The sequence below is a fragment of the Python bivittatus genome, unplaced genomic scaffold (genome assembly GCF_059951505.1).
Source record: "Python bivittatus isolate LINGU-HERP-01145 unplaced genomic scaffold, Pbiv_v1 ctg000530_np1212, whole genome shotgun sequence".
NCBI lineage: Eukaryota > Metazoa > Chordata > Lepidosauria > Squamata > Pythonidae > Python > Python bivittatus.
Genome location: NW_028277085.1, coordinates 1,774,859 through 1,792,250, shown reverse-complemented (window position 1 = coordinate 1,792,250; position 17,392 = coordinate 1,774,859). Strand labels below are relative to the sequence as shown.

The 17,392-nt window shown below is 40.5% G+C and overlaps 1 protein-coding gene across 1 annotated transcript in view; it reads right to left on the bottom strand.

Moving 5' to 3' along the window:
- The window catches only part of OTUD7A (OTU deubiquitinase 7A), a 56,590-nt gene that overhangs the window by 24,179 nt on the left and 15,019 nt on the right, over nucleotides 1-17,392 (bottom strand). The window contains exons 2-5 of the mRNA XM_088148324.1: nucleotides 13,971-14,078; nucleotides 9,803-9,948; nucleotides 3,571-3,768; nucleotides 1,778-1,996 (exon numbers count right to left, since the gene is read on the bottom strand). Coding sequence (XP_088004450.1) covers nucleotides 1,778-1,996; nucleotides 3,571-3,768; nucleotides 9,803-9,887 — 502 coding nt within the window. The 5' untranslated portion in view covers nucleotides 9,888-9,948; nucleotides 13,971-14,078. The remainder of the gene's footprint in view (nucleotides 1-1,777; nucleotides 1,997-3,570; nucleotides 3,769-9,802; nucleotides 9,949-13,970; nucleotides 14,079-17,392) is intronic.

The following is a 17,392-nucleotide window of genomic DNA, read 5'->3' as shown; positions in this document are numbered from 1 at the left end:
TCCCATATCTCTGTAATTAGATTTCTCTCCACTGAGTTACGCACTGAGATATCTAGACCATTCTGCACAGAGTGACAGGAAATGAAGGTTCACCTTGTGTCTCTGATTCTTTGGACCCGATTTCACCTTTGTTGAATGCTGTGTTTTGTCTTCAACCGACATTTCAGTTTGTTAATACTGTTTTGAGTCACAATGCCATTTCTCATGGTGTTAGATACCCCTCTCCTCTCCATTTGCACGCCATTTAATAAGCATTATCTTTACTCCTTAACCAAAGTCATTTATTTGGTGGAATAAAGCATACAGCCTATGGTATAAGCCTAGGGTGCCCCATCAAAGATCTCCATTGCAGGTTCATGCAGAACCATTAAACGGCACTTAGGGATATATGGTCGTTTAATCAGCCCCAGGTCCTCTGAATAATAGTACCATCAAGTCCAAAGTTTAGCATCTTGCAAGCAAGGATATAATGAGAGCATTTGTTAGATGCTTTGGTGCAATTAATCTATCCTATGAATTCTTCTTGCTGATCTATGTTCCTGAAGTGCTTCAGAGAACACCATCTGGATGAAGATGCAAAGATCTCCTGATGGTTCTCCCTTTCCCACCGCAATAAGTTAAATCTCACAAAGCCTCTCCATGAATCAAAGGACAACTGCACAAACCAGGTTCCAGAAGACTCTGATAGCTACATGGGGATATGAGATCCTTTGAGCCCTTTCCCAGAAGACTCCTTAGAAGGTGTGACCTGGAATGACGGTGCTCTTGGATCTGCAGAGACCATAATGTCATGCAACCACAAATGCACCACGTAACGTAAATGCATCAAGAGCTTCGACTGGGCTATTGCTTGTATGGCATAGACCAGTGTTGTCCAAACTTGGCCACTTTAAGATGAGTGGACTTCTGGCTGGGGAATTCTGGGAGTTGAAGTCCACTCATCTTAAAGTGGCCAAGTTTGGACAACACTGGCATAGACTATTTTGTTATTTCGTCAGGTCAGGGGGCACAAAATTAAACTGATTCTATGGGCTGAACTGACCAGCCTGCATATGCTGTGAGTATTATTTGAGAGAGTCTGATCTTTTACAAAATGGACTTGTTTAGGAGTTGGAGGTTTGCACCACATAGTACTTTTCCCCTCTCTGTGCAGCACCTAGTCAGATCCAAATGCAACTAAAACCTGCTCCATGAACCTCCCCAAAGCCCTGTTACTCTGGAGGCTCCATAAGAGGCCGAAGCAGTTAAGCTTCTAGGCAGACTTCAGTCAATATGGCACAATTATGTTTATTGATAAGGACCACGGTAACAACGCAAAGCTTAGTCACATGTAAAGCTCAACCACATCTTCACCGGGCTGCAGAAATTTACCTCTGTGGTTGTATAAACAGCTACTTTCTCTTGTTCGTCACATTCATTGGGACATCTCCAAGATTATGCAAGAGAGGAAGAAGCAGACATTCTCTCTCCCTACTATCTTCCATTATTCATGGTTTTAAATATGTTTATCAAATCCCTCCTACACATTGCTCTCTTATTAGATTAAAACAGTCTTTTCTTTGGCCTTCGGTTAAAGCGAAAGTGCTTTATCTCTCTGATCATTTTAATCACTCTTTTTCACACATTTCCTAACTCTGTTATAACCTTTCAGAGACGAAATTAGCACAGAGATTTAGTTTCTGATATAAGTAATCAGTTTCAGCAATCCCTGGGCTTAACAGAGGGCTCCAAGAAAATGTCAGAGCAGCCAGGAATTCATGCCTGAAGGATGTCTCACCAGCTTGTTCCAAAGCAATCATGGTTGCCTGCTCAATCAGGTCCCGTTCAATGAAGCTCCTAAAATCTTCGCTGTAAACGCTGAGGTCAGGGAGTTGGAATGTGTAGATGGGCATCTCCAAGGAGAAATGGTCATTGTTGCATTCAGTGGCCACATGAGAGCGAGCAAGAGAGACAATGGCGGAACTGGCATGAGATATTCCTCTAGAAAGCCTCTTCTCTGTGCAGGAGAACAAAGAAGGAAAGGAGCAAATGAGACCATCACCCACATCTATTTACTCAGCAGTTACTCCCACTGAGTTCAGTGGGGTTTATTTCCTAATAAGGGTGCTTAGGACTTCAGTCTTAAGGTTCATTCTCAGCATTTTATTTTGTCAGAGACAGAAAGTTCTCCCAACTATTCCATACTTCAGCTCACAATGCCAGAAGAATTGGTACACCCTACTCTTTGATGGGAGTTTGTCATGGAAGTCTAAGTTCCTGTATATTCACTCAGTTATATATTATACAAGTCCAGTCTGAGTGGAAAACTAAAAAAGACAATACACCTTTGCTCTCACATAATTTTAAAAACTGGCTTACGAGCTGGAGTATCCCAGGGGATAAAAACTTTTCAAAGATCAGTATCACCCAACAATCAGAAGAGAGGACAATAAACATGTAGCAGCCACCATGAAATAATGGCAGGTAGACTTCTCCTCTGCTTCCTGATTTCTCTTCAGCTTGTATAAAACTTTTGCCTTTCCCCAGATCATGATACATCTTTAATAATTATCCACTTTGAATTAAATTCATCACAGAGCCACCCCTTGACAGCACAATCATGGAATAAAGTCAAGTCAGCTTTAATCTTGGGAAGACAGGAGAAACGGTCAAGCTCAGATCTCAGCAGCACTGAAAACTAGGATGACATTTATCAAATGTGGCTTCAGAAGGCAGATCCTCCCTGTGCAGCTCAACTGATTATCAACCCCAAGGGATCAACTGATAGCCTTGTGGCAGACATAGAATCTAACACTGTTTTATTTAGTGCAAAACTAATCCTGGTTTTGCAATTGTCTGTAGCCTCTGAGCAGTGAGCTCTCTGGCCTGAAGATGGTGAGTCTGTAGCATCACAGCCTTCTCAATTAAGCCCACACATCTACAGGGTGGAGGTGTATTGACCAAGAAAACCTCCTATGGGAACAGTCCTTCTAAGCTCTGCATGATTTTAATTTTTGCTAGTTACCATGGACATTTTGAATTAATGATTTTTTTTTTTTTTGCTTACTGGGGATATTTTATTCTATTTGTGTTGCGTTGTTAAATACAGGGAGTTGTTTTTGAAACACAACGGTTTGCAAAACTGAGAGATAAATCACCCCCCCCCCCCATGCAAGCACTCTTTATGGATTCAACCGTTTCTGAAAGAGCAACAATGAGGATTCTAATTGGGGTGGGGTGGGGGTGTTACAACAGGGGTCTGCAACAGAAAAGCATTGCCTGGGAGACCAGTCTCCTTCATGGGGGAACCATTACAAGATGCTGGTGGGAGGTCTACATTGGATAAGTTGGGTGGGGAACCTCTGTGTGGAGAAGGTGGTCCTGAAAGAACCTCAGCGCCAAGTCCTGGGGAGTTCTAGAGGTCAAACCCAGCATGTTGCATTGCACCCAGAAGCATATCAATAATCCATGCAGTGACCGTAAAACAGCTGTTACAGGACTATTGGTTCGCTAATATGCAGACCCAGTTGAAATTTTGGAGGGCTCTTTAGAAGCAGCCCCAGCAGAAGGCGTCGTAGCAATCCGCCTTACCTTGAGAGATGTCCTCCTGCCTAGGAAGAGACAGCCGCTCACTCTTGCTCATCGGTTGTGAAGATTCCTTGTCCTGCTGCTGCTGTGGCTGCTGTTTCGAATACCTTCCTTCGTTGAACACCTGGGGCAGGTTCGCTGTATGCACCTGCCTAAGCTGTTCATAGTCACTCAGAGCAGCAGTGAAATCCCAGTTTTTGCCTAAAAACACAGGAAAAGGGGGCAGGGTTGACTTTCACAGGCTCGCTCGTGGCCAGACTGATGTCTGTGACGAAGAGCCACAGGCAGCAATTGTTTCAGATTAATTGAGTGAGAGTAAAAGGTACCAATGTAAAAGTAAAAGTTAGCAAGGGTATTCCCTGTGACACTCTGTGGAAGCGAAAGTTGGACTTTGAAGAAGAGGACTGACACTTTTGAACTTTGGTGCTGGAGAAGACTCCTGAGAAGACCATGGACAGCTAAGAAAACAAACCAACGGATCGTTGAACACGTCAACCCAGAGTTCTCACTCCAGGCACCAATGAGCAAGCTTAAATTATCCTGCTTCGGACACATTATGTTAGTGTTGTCCAAACTTGGCCACTTTAAGATGAGTGGACTTCAACTCCCAGAATTCCCCAGCCAGCCATGCTGGCTGGGGAATTCTGGGAGTTGAAGTCCACCCATCTTAAAGTGGCCAAGTTTGGACAACACTGCATTATGTGAAGGCCCAGTTCTCTGGAGAAGGCTGCGAGGCTGAGAAGGTCTGATCTATCTGACCACACAGCAGAATTTTTAGACTGATTAAAATAGTGCGCTCATCAAATTATTTTCCCTTCCTCAAAATCAGCGAGGGTGATCCAACGGAGCTAAATTGTGGGAGGACAAATGAAAGGAGGCCCTTTTTCACAGAGTTAATCTGTGGGATTCACTAGTATATGATACAATGATGGCCACCAACTTGGGTAGCTTTAAAAGGAAGGTGGACCAAAAACTAGAGGGCACTCGCTATTCAACTTAACGGTTCTAAATGATCTATAATAAGAGAGCCAGTAAGACTCTTAATATTAGTTTCTGGGTGAGTCGTGTTTCACCCATGCTCTGGCCACTCCAGGAAGAAAGGGATGACTAGATGATCTCTTAGCTTTCATCTCTCTAGCTGGAGACCTTGACTATAGAAACAAACAGAAAACTCAAATGCTGGTACAGTTAAGTAACCAAATAACCAAATAAAAGTTCATGGTATATTTAATTATGACTCAGCTTTAAACAGCTCAAATATTTAGGGTGCTATCTCCACAACAGATAGTATATGTTGGTTTATAACTTCATAAAATATTTAAGATGGTCAGATAATAAAGAATCTACTGACAATTTGGGATGCGTCCAGTGATCAATGTTCCAATAGCAATATAGGATGCTTAATTCAAAGAAGGGCATATTTTATTAAATACATCTCTGCAAGTAGAGCGTTTTCCAAAATGGAAACAAGAAAGCATGATGTATGTTTGAACAAGCTGCATTCATTTCATTCATTGAGGATTGCTTTCTAACTTATAATATATAACTTCAATTTATAACTGGTTTACTGCCTTTAGATTGTTACATTCTTAGGCAAAAAAACCCCAACCCTTAATTCTTGCTCCTGCGTGCTGATGTACAATCACATCAGACCCTTATTATTTTCAGTGCACTGCTTATAAATAAAACGCTAAAGTATTCATTATATCATCCTCCCTTAATTGTTCGCATCTAAACAGCCTTTTCTTTCCCCGTTCAATGCTGAACACGTAATATCCATGTGTTGTGAAGGCAGAATACATACAACACAAAGTGCAGAGCTAAAACTGTTGCAATTAAACATTTGTTATCAAATGATTAAAAAAAAAACATGCACACAAGGATAACGGAATTAAAATAAGGACACAATCAAGCTCAGTCTACTGGAAGGATCTCATTTTCTAATTCCAATAATTTTCTAAAACAAAAGGCAAATTTTATGAAGGAGGAAGAGGAGGGGGGAGAAAGGAGAAGGAGGAGGAGGAGAAGGAGGAGAAGGAAGAGGAGAAGGAGAGTCATCATGAGATCTAATCAGCCTCAGACTCTGCTGGACTTTGAGAACTGAAACTTTATTTGAAGCGTCTATCAAATTACCCAACCTGTAAGTAACACCTTCCCAGTTTGGCCTACAATCTATCATGCTGGCTAAACAGAGCTCCACGTTTGAACAGCTGATATCTATCTTCTGCCCTCTCAGAAGTAGTCTTCACTCTTTATTATTAAATTGCTATTTTCCTACATTTTCTCAACAAGGCTTGAGTTCTTCTCCAAGTATTCTGATACTTGTCTAAAGAATCAAACGTCACAGCATGCTACTTTGATTGTGTTGTTAGTCTCTGGGCACCCTGTCTTTTGGCAGAATACTCCCAGAATCTTGGTTGGAATTGGTTGTTTATTAAGTCCTTCCTATTCTCATTTCTTCGTGTTTTGGAATATGTAGGAGGAGAGCTGTGTTAGTCTGGGGTAGCCAAAAATCCAGGAGGACCCCGGTGGCACCTTCAGACTAACCATTTTTACTGAAAGGCACACATTTACTGAACTTGAGCCCACTTCACCAGATGCAAATGTTATTGAATGGCATATACTTTCATGAAGTACAGCTCACTTCCTCAGTGAACCTGTTAGTCTGAAAAGGTGCTACCAGATTCTTTCTGATTCATGTTCTAGAAGAGGAATCTGTTGAACCTGGCAGTGGAACCTGCAGATGATAGATGTCAACGAAGCACATAAGCGAAATATTAAGGCATTCTCTCTCCATAATCCGAGAAAATATTCTCAAATGGAAGGGTCTGAAAATCGGAGTTATGAACCAACCCATTTACTAACAAAATCACAAGGCTACTATGGATGTAAGTTTTGCATTGGAGTAGGATTTGCTATTTGGCAGGAGCTCTGAAAGTCATCCTTAGGGTTAATTTCATCTATGTACGAAGTTCTGCACAACTCTGCTTCACTTCTGTGAGATCTCCAAGGGAGACCACAAGGGTGTTATTCTGTGCATTCCTCCAAGATGACACGTACTGAGGCTATGTTTAGTCCAACGAGGTAGCAACCTGTAGTTGAATTTGGCTGCTTTAAAAAAACTAAGTTTGGAACTGGAGCAAAAACCATAGGCCTGTACGCTAGCACATTTTCTTTCCAAAATTTTAGGGAGCTGTATTTGTTACCAATTCAAAATAACATTAGAAGATCCCCAAACCACTATCACCACCCCAAAAATACAACCAATGATTAGAAAAGCTTTTATGCACCCAAATCTGCTAGCAAATGCTTTCCTTAGGTTAGTAAAGCGAAATTACGTTTCAGCATGCTAGGACTTCATTTGAATGAACCTACACAATCAGGATGGGACACTGGGAAATAATTAAACAGAAAGGCTTTATCTTTTAATTCCTTACTATGAGAACAGAGCGCCCCAGAATTAATAGAAGTATTTTCAGATACTTTGGATGAAATCTAAGATCTCAGCTACTTTTGGGGACCAATTTGATGGCAGTACGTGCTTTTATAACTTTTGTTTGGCTTACGCGCATGGAAAAACAACAGAAACAGTAGCAGCTTTATTTTGATAACTGCAAAACTGTTATCTCTACCTAATCATGCAAGCAGTATTGTCAGCTGATAGAACGATATACTGCTGCTAAGAATTTCAAGAGACAAACCTTTGCCTACCCCCACCCAAAAAAAAATCAGAAAAAAATAACATATGAGTAATTTTTGGCTTTTTCGCCAGATGATTATTAGTTTTCATCAAAGCAGAATGCATTTAATTTTCTTCTATTGAAGTAGGGCATCATTAACACCAGAAGGATGAAAGCTCTTAACAATCTTTCAAAGGACAGTCAGAAATTATCACATTCCCTACCACATGCTCTTGTGAATGCAGTCTTCACAAATCGGCTGACAATGAGGCAAGCCTCGATGCTGACATTTCTTTTAAATGGCGCAGTTAAAGGCCGGCTGACGTCAAACAATTAAGTTGCTTTTCCAAGCCACTATTATTTAAATGTTACCTTCATCTGGATTCACAACCATCTTGACCAACCATCATCCACTCCAATTTCTTTCAAAACACACACACAACTACAGAACCGTGGTTCTCTACTTGGCCCTTTTAAAAGTTAAATTTAACACTATCCATGTAACAGTAAAGATAAAATATTGTGTATAACCTATGGTTTATAGAAAGCCAAGACTTTTATCTTGGCCCACAAGGCTGGGAGCGTAACAGGAGGTACGTTACACATCAACATCTTTAAAAGATAACAGGGAGGTCCATTGGTAATATCTCATAAATGGCAATTCAGCCCAGGTGACCAGAAAGTTGGGCAGAAGCAGTTCAAACCATTCAAAGAGACTCATCAATAAATGTGGTTGGAAATTCATGTTGCAGTTTCCAGGATTCTGTATCTACCCTTAATTTAGCATGAAGGAGACCTTCTGAAGTCGGTGTAGTTCTTGCTTCTTGATCTTGCCCAACTGGGAGAGCTTTACAGTACAAGGAATTTAGTGCTACACGGTACTGGCCAACAGTGGATTCTCCCTTGTAAACACAGGTTGCTGAAAAGGATGCAGACGTGGATTCCCTAAGTGTAGCTAGTTCTGAGACAGTTCTCCCACTGTTCTCATGGGGACTTCTCTATAGTTTGTACAAGTGCATGGAAAACCCCACCTCCTTTGGATTCCGCAATCTATCAAGCTGGAGGTGGGTGAGCATTATTCCAAATAGCAGGTGGCAGATAGTTCTTTTACAGATGGCTTATCACAAAAAAGAACAAACGTATCATTCACTGACTTTACACAAATGTGCTCTTTTGGCCACTTAAACATGATTTGTTAATGAAACAGGGCAAAGGTACTCAGGTGTCCAAAGAAGGAGCAAGTGACATCATGTGTGACGAGACATCCTTGTGCAAATGGTGTGAGTTACGTCACTGAAGTCATGATGCACGTGACCTCCTTGTGGCTTGTTCCAGATGCCACTGCATCAGTGGGTGAAAGAATTTAGAGATGACCTCCTGGAAGGTATAAAAGGGACTTGTAGAAAAGATTACACGGTCCTGAGAGAAGAGCATAGGAAAGAAACTTAAAATAGCTCCATCTTGATTTTGTTTGGTATAAGATGGGACAAAGGAAATTTGGACAAGATTCAGTTACCCTACATTACAACAACAAAGCCGCATTTCTGGAATCCATGCAGTGTCTGCTTCCTGACCTGACCTACTTGAAGGACTGACAGTGTTACTGGGATACACATTTCTAGGAGCTAAAGCCCACTTCAACGTATATATGAATTAGGTGGTTACTTTGTGTGGGCATCTCCAGAACACAAAGGAGGAGGATTTTTAAAAAATCAAAATGAAGTCACAAGGCCAAGAGATAAAACAGAAAGCTGCAGGTTTGTTAAAAAGAGTGGGCACTTCACATGAAGGACATCTACATCTTTTTGAAAAATAGAAATGTCACTTTTCTTTAGAACGTACAAAACCTATGTAGGCCCCATTCACAAAAGTACAGACTCTAGAGTTGCTACTTTGTCTCCTAGTTAATTACTACATTAAATTAAAATTGCTGTTTGCCAATGTAGGTAAGCTCCTTAAGGTGTGATCATCACTAACAACGCCCTCCTTCTTGTCCTCACCACCTGGTGCAAACAGGTGATGATCATGAAGCCACAGGGGCTGATCATGAAGCTCAGGCAGGCTTCTGGGGCTGCAAATAGTTTCAGGTAACCAGGTTCAAAGCTATAAAGAGGAACCTTTTAAAGAGAACTGATAAGAAACAAGCAACAAAGAATTTATTTATAATGCATTCCCTCTATCACCAGGGCAGAGTTCCACCACCATAAAAATTAATAGACACTAATCAGCAGGAATACAAACAATGTGGACCATGATATTTTCATATATTTATAGTCACAAGAAAAATAAGTCTTATCCAAGTATGACACCCTGAGCCCACCTAGTATTTCACTTTGCTGATACGATGTGCAGCAAAATAGCAGATCTACTACCCTTTGCAGCTTCTGCTCACCACCACTTCCACCTATCGGTCTGCTTTGTTACATAAGTACATTTTAAAGATGAAATTCAAGGAGGTGTATATTCCGTTTGAGGGCCCACGTCCTGAAACACATGCAAAGGGACCTGAAGGCAGCCCATACCCCATTGACCACATTCCATAAATCGGATCTCACCTTCCAACAAGTCTCTGGCTAGACCAGGCTCTGCCCCCGTGGACTGAACGAAGTCTGAGAGGACAGCATCCATATCAAGAGTCATGGGATCATGTAGCACAGCTGCTAACGGGGCAGCAGAAGAAGCAAGGTTACAAGACGTCCATCTACAAAGAGGGAGAAAGAGGATCCCAGATAAATAATCTATCGAGAGGTGAGACATCAGCTTTCTGAAATGGAACTCCTGAAAATTAAAAATGGAGGTTTTGACTATGCATGCTTGACCCTCTTTGATTCTTCCACAGCTGGTCAGTCAAGGGCCCCAATTCAGACTCTTGCCCACGCTCGATTCCACCTCCCTCCAACATTTGGGTCTGCCCAGCTCTTTGGTGGAAAATAAACTGCAAAAATGAATGTCCATAATCATTGTCTACACCCAACAAGAGAGTTTGGGGAAAAGAAAGACCAGTGGTATGGTGAAGTCCACCAATCAGGGCAATTTTTTTTTAGAAGTTTGTTTTCTGGGCAAAGAACAATCTTGTCTCTTCTTCCTTGAACAGTCCTCAATCAACTCTTCTTAAGGGTTCCAAATGGTCTATAATTATAAGGCCCAAAGTTTTCCTTTAAACAATTAGCCTTAAAATTGATACTGTCCAGCTGCAAACTCATTTTTATGGAATAAAAGTCCATAAGTGCATCATAATTCAACACATGTTTTTTAATACACAGGCTTTTCTAGCTGTGTATTGGCTGTGTTTTTAAATTGCTCTAGGGACTAACATGACAAGTTCCAGCACAGGAATTCTTCAGCTCCTATTTCACAGCCATAAATTCACTAGGAAACTAATTTTCTCTTAGCCTTAGCCCCAAGCAGTGCTGGAATAATACTACACTCTTAGATGCTTGTTGCGAGGGTTACCCATATCTTCTCGGTGAAGCATCAAAATGGATTTAATTAGAAAGTGCGGTTATTTTTTAAAGCTCACAACACTGCTGGCCTCTACAACCACAAAACACAGGCCCTGCTCACATGTTTACAATCTTATTATTATTTATTTGGGTCATCCATGCCTGGATGACACGCTTTCCTGGCGTGCCTCGTTCTCTTCCTCTTCCTTTGTGGTGTGATGATCGCCACCATATTCCTCCTTGACAACAGAGCTGCTCCTGTTCTTGGAAGGGTTTCCTCCATAACTTTCCTCAGGAGCAACAGATGGTGTTAGTTTGGCCAGAGAGGGCAAATACACCAGACTTCTACACAGCCGAGTCAAGGAATCTCTTTTGATTGTAACTATGATCGCAACCAAAAGGAGAACAGAGAACGCTATTCCCAGTCCAATTCCCAAACTGGTGCTCTTCATTTTACACAAGTGAACTTCTTGCCCACATTGACTCTTCCAAGCTGAGATCACGCCTTGAGGGCCAAGCCCACAGTACAAGGCTATGTTCACATAATTGTTGCCTTTCCTGAGCTACTGTGGTTTTTTTCATTATTGCATCACAATCAAGCTGAGGATCAAGATGACATGTCAGGTCAGCAATGACCAATACAACCTTTTGGCTTCCCTACAAAGAAGGGTGTTTTATTAAAGGTTTTATGAAACCTCCAAGTTTCAACTAGCTGTTTTCTTGGAAGTCTCATCCTAGGATCTAAAGCAACATCCGCTATTCTTGACCTTGTTTGGAAGAACATACCACATAAAAGCAGGCACTGAAGACCTTGTTACAACTGCTGATATAATCTGTTTCTTAATATTATAAATCATCCTGTTCCATACAGACTCCATGGCCACCACAGAGAGAAGGACTCTGTGATTCAACTTTGCAATTGAGGCTCACTCGGTTTCAGTAATTTGGAAAACGGTGACTCTCATCTCCCCAGCTATAAGAGGGAAGGGACTGTTAGGCCACCATTATTCATGTTTCTGATAGGGGATTATTTAATTGCTCGTAGGTGGGGCAAGCCTTGAAGGCAAACCTACATTTCCCTATTTGCTTGTAGGCTCAATTGAAGGTCTTGGTCTTCAAAGGCCTAGAAACACTATGGGATTCAAAACACCTGAAGGACCTGCTCACGCTGTTCATGCTGGCTGAGCAACCTCTTCTTAAAGCAGTTGGCATGCACTAGGTGCTAATTATTCTGTGTCATCGTATTTTAGTGCCTTATTAAAGTTGTTGGATTACTGGATATTTACAGTATGTGTAAATGTTACCACTCTATGACCACTTGGGGCTCTACCTTGTAACAGTGCATTTATATGTTATTGCTTTAGTTTTGCATTTTGATCTGTCCCTTTAATGGTTTTACTGGGTTTTTATAAGCCACCCAGCACCATTAAGCTTAATTAAGTTAATTAATTCATTAATTAAGTTAATTAAGTGGCATATACATTTTCTAAATAGAATAAAATGGCAATTTCCCCATACCATACGTGACTAAAGAACGTGTGAGGACCTAGTCCATGGACTAGCTTGGTTTGATGCATTAGGGCAGTGTTTGTCAACCTTGGGAACTTGAAGATGTGTGGACTTCAACTCCCAGAATGCCCCAGCCAGCCATGCTGGCTGGGGCATTCTGGGAGTTGAAGTCCACACATCTTCAAGTCCCCAAGGTTGACAAACACTGCATCAGGGGAAGTAAAGCTCACCTTCAGGAAACCCATAGGGATAATTTTATACTTTGATGGATCACGTTATATAGCACAGAACACTTGTATTTTATCTAAAAGAAACAGAGCTGATAAAAAGCTTATAAAAAACTTCTTATGCATCACGACGGCATGATTTCAAGCTCTGAGCAGCGTGTGTGCGCAGCAACCTTTTGCCAGTTGTCTCTACCATCCAGTTGCTGAGAAAGGAAACTCTCACACCAGTAAGTGACAGTGAGTCGTTGGTATAATTTGTAGGTAGCTAATGGAACCGATAGCCAGAGCCGAAGAAATGCAAATACGGTCTTGTTTCCATGGCAAGTCCGTTAAGACTTGCCGATTGCAGGAAGGCTCTGGGATCTTAGGTTAAGAAAGATCTTTTCTGGCACCTTAGTTTTAAAGCTTTATTTTCCTGGCTTTCAATAGGCTGATATTATTATTATTATTAATAATATTTGTTTGCGTCAACCAAATGAGCAAAACGCTTGCTACACTACTCGGTGATTGCACCATAGTGTCACCCATGCCAAGTATAATTACTAATCCTTGTTCTGTTAGTCTCACTGAAGCACTTCATCTAAGGACCTTAACATATAATAAGACATTTAAGACACCCGCAGTAGATAGGTGTTTAAGTAACAAATGCATACAGTGCTGGATTTCAGTTGAATATCTTCTGTCCCCGATGTTACATAAGATCCTGCAATTCTTAATCAAGGTCAATTCTCCTTGGGCTGTGATGGGTTCATTAAAAGAAGATAAATATTCTCTTACAGAGATACAAAACTCTTGTAAAAAAAACAACTAAAAACACCAATTATGGAGCCTCAGGTTGGGCTGGGCTTTAGCAAAGCACAAAACTTTCTTTCAGCCAACTTCTGAAGTTTGTCAGTTCATCTTCAGCTCCTTCAATTAGCTAAGATACACCGTAAATCTCATATTATTTAATAAGCACAATGTTGTGCACATTTCACTTAAATATACAAATACACATCTGGTTTTAGCTTGAGAAAAGTGTCCCAAAGTTCAGGTCTATTCAAGCAGAAGGAGAGAAAAATGTTGTGGGAAAACTCCAAAAAATGCTGCAGGATCACATCCGACCTTTGGGTAGAATAAATTTCACAAAGCTGCATTGGCTGTGAATGAAATTTTACAATTTACCTGCTTTATTAGGATCTTGATATGTCAAGGTTTGCTATTTTGTAGAGGATTGGTAGCTACGGAGGATGGGGTTTTTAGTAGTTCAAATTACAAGAACTTATCCCCTTGATTCTTGCAGGCATCACCCCTGTTTTAAAGCATAATGCTTCTGAAACTATGAGGGCTAGGAACGTGACCTTCACTGGATAACCTGAGACTGCACAGGCCACGAAAAATAAGCAGAATACATCTATAACAAGAAGAAGCAAGAGATGCCCTGAAAGTGAAATTCTAGTCCTAGGGCACATAGCTACACCTAGGTACCCGACTTGAACATCTTAAATCAAGAATGGAAAAGAAGAATTCTGGTCAATCTTCCAGGAGGGGTGAATTTGACTTACTTTCAGCAGACTTGAAGTAAAGGTTCTGCGCCGTGCGTCAGATGGTGAAGAAGCTAGTTCATTTTTATCACAGTAGGCCGTGCGAATAAGTTGTGTCTCCTGAGAAATCTGTAAGGAAATAAAATGTCTGTTAAAAATAAAATTTTTAATTTTATTAAAAATAAAATATCTGGAGTCAGGGATAAGTATTGGTACAGAAAGAAAAACAGAATTTTCCTACAACATCAATTCCTACACCTGATTGACTTTGTGGAGAAACCTCTGGGGAGTTTCAGGACTAAATCAATCTTTAACGACAATATTATCATTCCTCACTGCTTTTACATATAGAGAGATCACTTTATTAGAATTTTAAAAAGAAAGATGAAAACTTAACAAGAACTAATAGTTAGAATCAAGAGAGAAGAAAAAGGAAAGAAAGAACAAGCTAAAAGTTGCAGAAAAGAAAGAAAAAAGTATAAAGAAATGACTTCCGATTTTCTTTTACAACAGTGATAATAAGTATAAATTTAAATTAACCTCTTACTCTATGGTTACAGCCCTGCTTACATTTTTACTATCAATTTTTTTCCTAATTGTCAAAACTATACATCATAATTTCATTTTTTTTCTGTTTTATGCAAAAAGTCAAGGGGTTTCCAATCAGCATTAAACTTAGATATTGTCTTTTCTCTGATCAAAGAAGTCAATCTGGCCATCTCAGCGAGTTCCATTACCTTCACCACCCATCCCTCCATTGTGGGTAAAGTCAAATCTTTCCACCTTTGTGCATATAATAATTTATCATTCCTCTCTGCTGATGATGGATAAAGCACATACAGGGTGTACCAAAAGTCAGGCCCCAGAGGCCCATCATAATATATTTTTATTAATTTTTTTTCAGAGAAAATGTTACTGTACCTAGGAATGTTCAAAGGTCATGTGTCAAACAAGTAAGAAAGTGTTTAGAAGAAAAGGGTAACCAATTTGAACATTTAATGCAATTTATATAATAAATTGTCTATGGAGCCTGACTTGGCGACTTCCAGATGTTTGGACTTCAACTCCCAGAATTCTCAGCACTGATCACAATAGCTGGAGATTTAAACATTTAAAAAAACTTATTATGCTCACCTAATGAACAAAAGATCAATACAACCACCTACAACAGGATTAAAAGATCGACACAACCTCAGAATTAATAAGCACAAGAATAAGGAAGGGAACCCCCCCCCAATATCTAGAAATATAAATTAAACTCCAGAAACGTTGACCATATAGCTCAATAGTTTTGTTCCTTGTACATTTGTTGAAAAAAGACAAAGTCATTTTGCTTTCTACTGAACAGATGCATCTTAACCCATCTCGGGACCAAATCTGCTTCACTGATCGCGGTGAAAAAAGATCCTTGCTGCCAAAAGCAATCTACCCAGACAAGAAACTGGAGGAATGGTTGGGGACAATCATGACTACAACAGATCCTGATGAAAAATACTGATGCTAATTGTGGCTTAGACCTAATTCCACCTTTTCAGAAGATCACAGGCAGCCCTGGCTTCTGAAGATCATCCCTTACTCTAGATAACACAGAACTCAAGGGAGAAGACTTGACTTAGAGGTCGCTTACTGAGTCAATTCTGAAATAACCTGCAAAAATATCCCACAGCCTAACTGCACACATCGCAGATGTGGGAAAGGAAAGAAAAATGGCTAAATGTACTGGATGAAGAAAAGCCCACCCCACTTCTGGAAGCAATGCTTCCACAGGTCAGGCAAAGCCTAGTGTTGACCGAAGCCAACAAAGGTTGAGCGCTCCTGGTGACGTGGATGGATTTTTGGAAGCAAAATGGTCCTCCTGGGCCCTAGAGCAGAAGCTATGACGGTCGGGGGAGGAAGAATACTGTAAAGACAAATCCAGGTCCCTGATTATATCCCCAGGTAGCTCAGTCCTCCCATCTGAAAGAGAGGGCTCCCCTCCTCACCCCCGTTCTGAAGAACGTTGCATTTATCTCTGTTGAATTTCACTCTCTTCTTCTCCGCCGTCTTCCACGGCATTAGCTATTCTGTCCATTTCATCAGCATTCTTCGGTGCCTTGTGCTACTGCCGTGATCAGCAAAACCAAAATAAATAACACAGTAATTCCGTTTGCATTTTATTGCAAGGATGAGCACAAAAGGTCTGAGGACAGTCGCATTAAGGAGAAAAGCACCCACGTTGTCTCTTCTCTTTGAGGCCCATCTTGAAAGAAAAAGGCCTGTCTGCACGGGGTGTTCAGGGAGGCAGCACTGGCAGTGCGCTGATAAACGAATGCACTGGCAGCATCGAAGGACGCTGTATAATGTTCACATGCTGAGACTTTCTTCAGTCATCGCTAGCTATTCGTATGAATATATTTATATACATTCCCATGGAAGGCTCAGCACATCATCAAGTGGAATTACTGCTCCCGTTAAGAACTTCCATTGCTAAAAATAATTAATATTGAGAACTGCTATTTATGTTCATAGGAAAAGGAATATAACGTCACGTGCTGTGAAAAGCAAAGCAGATAAAAAGCTTTCTATTTCTTTTTTTTTTTTTTAGGACGTGAAACAAAACGGCTTTAACTGAATACCTCAGAGTTTGTAATCATGGGAAATCTAGCTGGCGGAAAATCTTTTCCTCTTAAAAATATACCAGTGAGAAATGACACGCTAAAGTAGTGCTTCTCAACCTTGGTAACCTGAAGATGTGTGGACTTCAACTCCCAGAATTCCCCAGCCAGCTTGGCTGGCTGGGGAATTCTGGGAGTTGAAGTCCACACATCTTCAAGCTGCCAAGGTTGAGAAGCACTGCTCAACAATGTAGTTTATTGTAAATCATTATGGTTGAAAAAACAAGGTAACAGAATTCCTATTGCCGTAACTTGGTTTGTCATGCTTAACAATATTAGTTAAACTTATAATAATCACATAGCGCCCTGGCCACATTGTAGGTAGAATATGCAAATTATACATTCAAATTATATGGCCTACACTAAAGCAATAAAGTGAAATGAATAAGGAATCACAGGTATCTTGTACAAACATTAATAACAACTTTGAGTTTGCAGTAACACCAGATTTCTTGTCATCAGTGTTATACAGAGGACATCAAAGAATAAGGAGAACCCTCATATTAATCAGCCCTCAATAAATGAAAGTTCTCCAAAGGCTACCATGAAAACAGTCACGTAATTATAACGAGCTAAAACAAAGACGCTAGAGGATTGATATTTACTGTTTCATCATCAAATTATGAATTTGTTTTCCCCACGTTCCCATCAATATGTGCAAGATATTGGAACAAAGGACAAAGGGAAAAAGCAGATTGTTACCCTTTTTAGAACTCACACATTTCTAAACGCTAGGACCACTCTATGATAATAAAAAATGTGAAGATGTGCTCCACGCACATGCAGAGA